A 9006-nucleotide genomic window follows, 5' to 3' on the forward strand; every position below is an offset into this window, starting at 1 on the left:
GTGAAAATCACGTCATCTGACCCCCCCCCCCACCCTCTCACAGGGGTGGATTTTTTTGTTCCCATGATCTGACCTTGGGTGTTACCAACCCGTACGCAAAGTTTGGTAGAGGTAGGGCAAGCCGCGTTTTTTTCGATAAATATCTGATGTATCCACATCAATACAGATAATAACCTCAGTATAATGAAGAAAATGAACCTGATTCTGTCATTTGCTGCCCATGTTTCATTTAGTCCAACACAAGTAAAAGTTGCAAGTAAATCTAATCAGCAATTATAAAGGTCATTTGCAGGCGTGTTCTATCTCTCATTCACTAATTCGGGCCTTTTCACATGAAAACGTAACTTTAGCTAATAACCAACGAGCATACCGAGGGTTTATGCGAATGCTTTGTCTTGCTTACCTCTTGTCAGCTGTACAGTGACCACGGTAGTTTAGTTAGGCCTAGGTCACATTTGCCATGGCAGCCATGGGGTCTCCAAAATCTGCAGCCACGAGCAATTATAGGCGGCCGCAGTATTTCCACGGTCACACAATGTAGCAGTCACATATGTTTTTATTTTTCGGGTAGCCACACGGCGTATTTAGAAATCGTGGAGACCGAAAACGTGGGGGTGCCATACGGTCTTTGATTTGATGTCGCACGGTGAATTTAGGGCGTCCCTGCGGCGGCCATAGAATGTTCAAGGCAGACGCAAGGTGGCCGCAAGGCGACCGCAGGGGGACCCTAAGGCGAATGTGCGGCCAGACGGATGGTAACGAGTGGGTATATATACAAGTTCTTTTTTTTACTGAAATAAAAATATAACAGTATATACAACTGAATATACTATAACCATAATATACCGTGGTGCCCCCAGAATCCGAACGCCCCATTGTTTGAACAAATTGGAATCCGAACAATTTTTTCGAGAAAATTTTGCCCTAAAAACCTAATACATTTTAAAAAACTGAACACAACATGGCGTTCATGTTTGTTCACGTGTCTCCCCCACCTGTTCGAGCCGCATCTTCGCACTTTGTTCATTCAGTTCGTCGGTGGAAGTCCTCGTGAAAGCATCTCTCCTGTGTCGATCGATACTTTAGGCCTCAGTCAAATTTGCTCTACGGCGAGGATACGGCGGCCTTACGCCCTCTGAATTGACAGAAACGTGCGGCGGCCACAGAGAAAAAAAGTGGCCTCAGGGTGGCCTTACGCCGTAAGCTATATTTTACAGGCCGTAAGGTAGCCGTGGAATTATAACGCGGAGTTGTAACTTTTTTCATTTCTACGTTCGCCGTAGAAATTCGACAAGCCGAAACAAAAGAACTGGTAAAAAAATAAATAAATAAATAAATAACCCATTCGTTACCGTCCGTCTGGCCGCACGTTCTGCTTAGGGTCCCCCTGCGGTCACCTTGTGGGCACCTTGCATCTGCCTTGAAAATTATATGGCCGCCGCAGGAACGCCCTAAGGTCACTGTGCGACATCAAATCAAAGACCGTACTACACCCTCACATTTTCGGTCTCCACAATTTATAAATACCCCGTGCAGCTCCCTGAAAAATAAAAACATATGTGATTGCTACATTGTGTGACCATGGAAATACTGCGGCCGCTTTATAATTGCTAGTGCCCGTACATTTTGTAGACCCTCCAGCCGCCGAGCCAAATGTGACTTAGGCCTTACCTCGTGTTTTCACCTTCATTTGTGATGTTTGTTTTTTAATCATCTTGTGTTTTAATTAATAACAAAAAAGCAATCCGATCACGTGGTGTGACGGACTGTCGGGCAAGGATTGAATTTCACAGCAAAACCGGTTGTAATTTGGAATATCCATGATTACGTCAGCCCGATGTGTTTGATGAAAGTGATTGTGGTTCTGCGGGCATCATGTTTGATGAGCTGCCCTGGGGGCAGCGCTCTCGCAGAGTGCGCGAGCGATCGGAACCCAGGACGGAGCTCGAGCCTGTGTGGACCTTTGGATGTGGTGATTGTACCAGTTTACATACAATACAACCGAAGGTCATTTACTCATCTTAGTTTACTTTAAACATGGGTAATTTCAGTTTAAAGTGTCTTGAAAGTGGGTTTTCTTTGGGTCCACGAACGGATTAATTCACTCCATTATTTCTTATTGGGAAAATATTTTTTGAATCTGGGGGCTCTGGGGGCACCACTGTGTATAGGCAAACACCTATACTCCGATCTCTAGCGGTAGCGCACGGTGGACGCACGGTCGACGCAGACTGCCATGGAGGCCGTACGTAGGTGCACGGCGGGCGTAGGGGAACCGTACATCGACCCTGCGTTGCCCACAGGTAGTCACACAGACCGCAAGGTCACCGTACGGCGACCGTGGAAATAGTGCGGCCGCCGTAATTTTTTGGGGGTTGGGAAAATTCATTTTTCATTGAGAAGAGCTTACGGCAGCCACACGGAAAACGCAAGCCGACCGTACGCCCTACACCGTACGCCCTACGGTCGACGTGGAACACATCTACGTCATAGCTTGGCTTGTCGAATTGCTACGGCGAGCGTAGAAAGGAAAAAAAATTATAACTCCGCGCTATAATTCCACGGAGCCCCTACGGCCTGTAAAATATAGCCAAACGGCGTAGGGCCTCCCTGAGGCCACCTCAGTTTCTCTGCGGCCGCCGCACATTTCTGTCAATTCAGAGGGTGTACAGCTGCCGTATCCTCGCCGTAGAGCAAATGTGACCTAGGCCTTAGTCACAATGTTAACAGAGCTGTACTTTGACAGTTGCCAGATATTGCTGAGCTTCCCGAAATTTAAGATAACAAAAGAAAAATACATTTTTCTCCGGTTATGGTCTCAACAAAGTAAATCTGCAGAAAATGAAACCACACCAAATCGAAGCAAAATCATTGCACAAAGCATCAGTGAACAGAAAATACATGAAGAACATTAAGCAAAGAATATAGAAATGTTCATAATTTTTAAAAAAAGGAATACAAATATGTTGTAAAGTTTAATGAATATTAATTATCATTGAAATTGACAATACAAGTAAGCAAAACAGAAGAATAGATTCAATATGGATGTTTAGGTTTTATGTAGAAACTGCTGTCAGGAAATAGTTATTAAAGGCATATGTGGAAAGACAAAGTGGAATATAGAATGCATATGTCAGACACTATGGGGTAACAAAGTGATGAACAACTTACTTGCAGAGGAAGAATGAAACAAGAAGGCAAAGAGGGCCAATGAGAACCAGAAACGACCAATCCATCCACAGCTGCAACTATGGGATAGGGAGTGGAAACAATTGTGAACTTTAACAATAATAAATCTAAGAATTGCTGAACGGTACACAGGAGTAGATCCATGAAAAAGGACTCTTGCATTAATCATGAATATCGCACTCGCAAATTGAGGATTCAAACTCTTTTGAAATAAGGTAAATAAAATAATAGGCAGGGAAAATTAGACACAGAAGGAGGCCATTTAGCCAACTGTGTGCATGTTATCCACACCCCATCATAAAGTTTATCAATTTACTTTATGTTCATGTACTCATCCCATTCTCACAATTAACTTACTCCACCAACCTCCATTTCTCAATGACTGCACTAACTATGGTGTACCCATCAAGGACGGGCGATGGGATGGGATGGCAATTGATAGGACGGGAGAACCAGAGAAACAACAACAATCCTGTGACAAATGGAATAAACAAAGAAAACAACAGGAACACAATGATGGTTAGGATTGAAGCACCACCCAAAATCATCAGGCATTAGTAAATTGCCCGTAGGGTGATTGCGTCGGCCACCCTACAGTGACAGGGTCCACTTTCTCAACCCCCATACAGTCACAGGCACCATTTGTAAGATCGTATCATTACCCAGCGGTGGGTCGTTCCCGTAGAGCTCCAAGCCTATGCGGTGATGTGCCCTTGAAGATCTGATCTGGGACTGAAGGTGAGGGGAGGGGAAGAGAATCGAGGGAGAGAGGAAGCCACTCCTTGCTAATTGCTCACAGGAGGCATGGCTTAGTACAGGGAAAGAAGGGTGAAAGGGATGTTTTGAGCATTGTAAGATGTGACTTCAAGTCCTCAACTCACAAACACCCCACAAACCCCAAGTCATAAACCCTCCTCTCTGAAATTCCAAGCCTTCAACCTCTGCCTCCCAACCCCAAGTCTTCATCTTCCCCCTCCCAACTCTAAGGTGTCGCAATCCCCTCCCCACTCCAAGCCTTCAAACTCCCTCCCCACTACAACTCCCCAACCCCCACCCCAACAGAAAGTCCTCACTCTCCCTTTCCCCCCAAAGCCTCAACCCCCCCTCCCAACTCTGTACGATCTTTGCCCCCCCCAACCCTAAGTCCCCAAGCCCTTACCCTCCTCCTCCAAACCATATGGTGTCAATCATTTCCCCATTTCAAGCCTTCAACCCCCTCCCAAGGACCCAAGGATAATAGCAAGGACCTGCGTAACCTCCATGGTAAAAAGCCCTGCTTGAGAATGCCACATAGTTATTTGGGCGGTGTATAGACAACATACCACTGCCTCGATCACCGATGCCTATCTTTACAAGGCCCATGATGCCTATCAGCTCAAAATTATTTTAACTGTCGCTTTCGTCATTTTACACTCAAGGGAAATCTTATAGGGAGGGCATGGTGATTGTGAATATAACAGCTCTGAAGATGTCTTTGACTTTGCATCGCAGTAAGGACAAACATATCAGCCGTCGTATAGAAATTGTGGATGGAGTCAGGCGAAGTGTCCAACCAATGGGTGGTACTCGGACGCCATTTATAGTATAGATGGCAAATGCTTTGTAAAAAGTGTACTGACAAATGGGCCAAACGGAATAAAAATTGGAAGTAAAGTTTGATGCCGTAAGCATAATTGTAAGACATTGTGAAGAAGGCATACAAATTTTTGTGACGAGATGTGCAACGGTGAGAGAGGGCATAGGAAACGAGACAGACAGACATAAGATGTGCCCTATATATCATTTTTAGGCAAGAAATTTAGCCAGGGTACAGTTCACAATGGCCAACTCTTATCGAGAGATACCATGGGATCCTACGTTCACAATCCAAATTCACTAACACAGCCTGCTTTACCTCACCATTTTCAGAACAATGTGCTCTGAGATGCAACACCTCCTGCTGGCACTGCACCAGAATGGCAGTTCGAACCAGAATTGACTCCATGAGAAAACAAATCCAACAACACCTTAGAATCAAGAGCGTGACCACTCTGTTAGTTCCCTTTGTCACTACCATTAACAAGTGCACTCCTAGATCCTCCGATGTTCCGCTTTTCGATGAGTACAGACACATGTGTACACACGCACCCAAGTCATAGCTGTAAGGAAGAGATGAAAAATGAGGAGTCACGGTTTGATGGTTCAAACAAAATTTGTTTTTTGGATGTGTTGCGCATTCAATAAATTCACAAAGAAAGGAATGCATGTTTGGGCATAGGAGGTGGTCGGAATGGAAACATCATGTGACTCCTTTTCATTATCACTTAGTTTGGATACTTGAAGATGCATATTCATTTCTCTTTGACATGCAGAAACAATGTGATTGCATCCTTTTGCAAATTTTATTTTGTGCATTTCCATTGACAGATGGTATATGTCAAGAAATTTGTGAAGCACCACTGAAATAACATACTTCAATATTGGTATGTACAAGTACATTATTGGATGGCGTGAGTAACCCATCATTACACAACAGTTGGCCTGTTCATGCTCCCATCTGAACCCTGACACGTGTTGCAGGAAACACAGGTTCATATCCAACATACAATATGTTTGTCCATGGTCTACTGGTACTCATACTACAACTACTACTTCAACGACTCCAATTTTTATCACCTTCTTGTGGCATCAGCAGGGGAAAGTGTTTGGCCCCAGTCTTTCACCAACCGGCTGGCCAGGTCTGACGTTCAACTTAAGGTGGCAGGAATTTGTAATCTATTGAGGGTGCTGGTGATAACTCGCCTACTCTCTGTGAAAGACATCATGAGAGATCAAACATCCACTAACTAATGCTAGCAGACGGACACCCAGCCTAACATCCATCAGAGGGATGGCACACATTGTGATGCAACATCCTGCCTGCAAAGGCACCAATGCGATAGTTTTGAGTTGGCTTGGGAATCGAACACCGAGTCAGAAGCTCCAAATTAAATGCGCTACCTCTTTGCCATTCTTTCGAACTTGTCCATTGTCTACTAATGTCCTTGTAATATGTGTAAAGGTACAGTGATCTCTACTCATGCCCTTGTCCTGCAAGTGATATGTATACAAGCTCCTCCATGAGCTTTAGCTCACTGTTAAAAAACAAAAAAACTGAGCATCCACAAGGAAGTATTTACCTGGATTCTTCAAATTTGCCAAAATGTTGCACTTAAAAATCGAGAGCTTTGGCATATAATTGCATGCTGTACTCACATGGTTAAAAAACACAGTGAGTCAGACTGGAAAGAAAAACTGCGGAAGCAAGTGATGTGATAATTATACCTAATATGCTGGGTTAATTGTCTGGGGTAAGCAAAGAAACTGGAGGACCACTCCATGAGCTAGTGGTGTACCGACAGCTACCAAACCAATAAGATTAGGAACATATGAAAAGTACAGCCGGCAGGCACAACGGGGAAAATAAATTAGATCCAGGCACCAGGCCTGAAAGCGGGTTGTGACAGGCTGACACACCGCTACACAAAAAGCTGACGATCTGGCTTCAATTGTCGGTAATGCCCCCATAATCATTCCCTGGACTTCCTCAGTCCTGACTCCATTCCTCAGAGGAGGTGTCACTGATAGCTCACGTGTGTCACTTTATGTGGGGGTTTGCATCATGGCAGCACCAGCTGGTCAGTAGGTCTTCGCCCAAGTGCTTCATATCGTCCTTATCACCTCTTTCTCGTGAGAGCTGTTAAAGTATGCCTGATGTTGGCTTAATGGTTAGGGTGGCAGGCTTTGGATCTGAGGGTCCTGAGTTCAAATCCCTCTCAACTGTTGAATTAATACCAGGTGGAGTTAACTCGGCCCTTCATCCTTCTGAGGTCGGCAAAATGAGTGCCAGCATGCTGGTATACTGTGTTGGAGTGGTGACCTGTCCAGAATTGTGCCCAATAGCCAAGGAGACTGCTTCAGCAGCACCAACTCTCTGTGCAGAGTCTGGTCCCAATTTCCTCCTCCTCCTGTTCAAGTTAAATCTCATAAATATTTTGCATTAAACACCTTAGGTCATTGATGATTATGTTGTATATTAATATGAAATTATTATGAAAATTGTGCCTGCATCCGGTGTATCTACTTAAAGCAAGTTGAGAGAGGTTTGCCTTTCCTCGATGATTAATAAGATGGGGCTGTGTGAGATTCTCTCCAAAAACTTAATCCCTGAAGCAAGTCGTTGATGATCTCTTATCATCTTCCCAAGAACTCCTCAATCCCCTCATTTTACTTTTGCGACCACCAACACCACCCCCCCCCTTCCACCGACTCTTCCTATCAAATCAGATTATCCATATTATATTAAAATCCACTTACTACTTCCTACAATTCCTCTTTTGAAAAGCCAGGTGACCATTTCACACCGTGGTATTTATGGGAGATATTTTTGACTCCTTCAGCCAAACAACATTCTTCACATCAACAAACCCTTTCACAGAAATTATACTCCATCCACACCACCCCATCATTACTTTTCCCTATCTTGATGTATACAATAAGGAAATATTTAAATGATCATTAATTTTCCTGCACAACTATGCTTTGTACTTCCTATTATTTCCAAATGATAATTTACATATCTACTGTACTGTGTAAGATTCATATACAAATGCTCTCTTAATGAGCACACTCTAAACCTTATCAGTTCCTCCACAACCATCCCACCCCTTGCATCTTCCTTTCCCCACCCCCAAACTTCCCCACACTCACGCGTGCTGGAGCCTCGGGCGAAGCAGCAGCTCTTGGCCGGGCGGCCAGCGAGGCTCCGCCAGCATCTCTCCCAATGCCCTCGTCGCTTTGGACCTCCCTGCGGGGACGAGGGTGGCCCATTAGCACAGACAGCGCGGTGAGCTCTCCAACAAGGCGGGAAGGGAGGATAAAGTGGAGCGGTGTTGTCGGGATGTGAGGGGGTGGGGCAGGAGTGATGCACTGGGGATTTGTATGAGAAAAGGCGCGTGGGATAAGATGTGAATGAACCTCGCAGAGAGAAAGAGAGAAAGACAGAGGGGGGGGGACGGGGGGAAAAATAAAGAGATGTGAGGGGGCGTGAAGAGTTGCAACCAAGAGGGATATAAGTGGTCTCAAACAGGAGGGCGGAGAATGGATCAGGGTGTGTATAGAGATGAAATAGATTTTTCCCTCACTTTCCAGGAACACAGCAAGGCCTTCCGAAATTGGTATCTTCTTCCACCTCCAAACCTCCATTTTATATACCTTCAGATTTTTCACTTTAACAAACTTTTCTGAACCAGGAGGCACAGCCACATTAATTCGAGGTGGTCAGCATGAACGGAATAAACGTACAGTTTCCACAGGGCGTCTTTAGCATCGATGCATTCATTCCAACGGTACCCGGCACCTCACACCATCAAAATTAACTTTACAAAGCGACTGCTCAAAGTTGCCTTCACCCCAGAACCTGCCTCTTAGTATCAGTCCACAGCAGAAGGACACGACCATTTTCCATCATGCTGTGGGGGCACAAACCCTTTTTGCTGTCCACGTCGTTCGAAATCGCCTGGAGCCACGTGGACGCCGCTCTCTGCCAAAGTTGAAATCAGTGTGGAAAGTGTTGGCCAAGTCGCTAAAACTCGGCACCGGTTGGGCTCTGTGTTCACCGACCACCATACAATGTTCCGATTTCTCTCATCTCCCATCTCCACTTCCATCATACGGTGATCGTCATTGTCTTGTGCTTACGGCTGCTTTCACATAGTTCCTTCATTGCAAAAGGCTTCTCTGAGGAGCATAATTATCTTCTCGATAGTACAACTCAACAGGAAACATTTTATTAGGACA

General features: G+C 45.0%; 1 protein-coding gene across 10 annotated transcripts in view; it reads right to left on the reverse strand.

The window, feature by feature from the left end:
- Window positions 1-8200, reverse strand: part of COL27A1 (collagen type XXVII alpha 1 chain) — a 216149-nt gene extending 207949 nt beyond the window's left edge. For 9 of the 10 annotated variants that reach the window (XR_015051287.1, XR_015051288.1, XM_085855093.1 and 6 more), the window contains exons 1-2: window positions 7918-8200; window positions 3172-3248 (exon numbers count right to left, since the gene is read on the reverse strand). Coding sequence is in view for 7 of the 10 variants with exons in the window: in XM_085855093.1 (XP_085711219.1) it covers window positions 3172-3248; window positions 7918-7982 (142 nt within the window). In the remaining 3 variants the exon portion in view is untranslated. Of the gene's footprint in view, window positions 1-3171; window positions 3249-3851; window positions 4059-7917 lie in introns of those variants that run through there. The other variant, XM_085855096.1, reaches the window with a different exon arrangement.
- Between the last annotated feature and the right edge of the window lie 806 nt (window positions 8201-9006).

This window comes from Eptatretus burgeri, chromosome 14, assembly GCF_056783735.1.
Source record: "Eptatretus burgeri isolate ZD-2024b chromosome 14, Ebu_testis_v1, whole genome shotgun sequence".
NCBI lineage: Eukaryota > Metazoa > Chordata > Myxini > Myxiniformes > Myxinidae > Eptatretus > Eptatretus burgeri.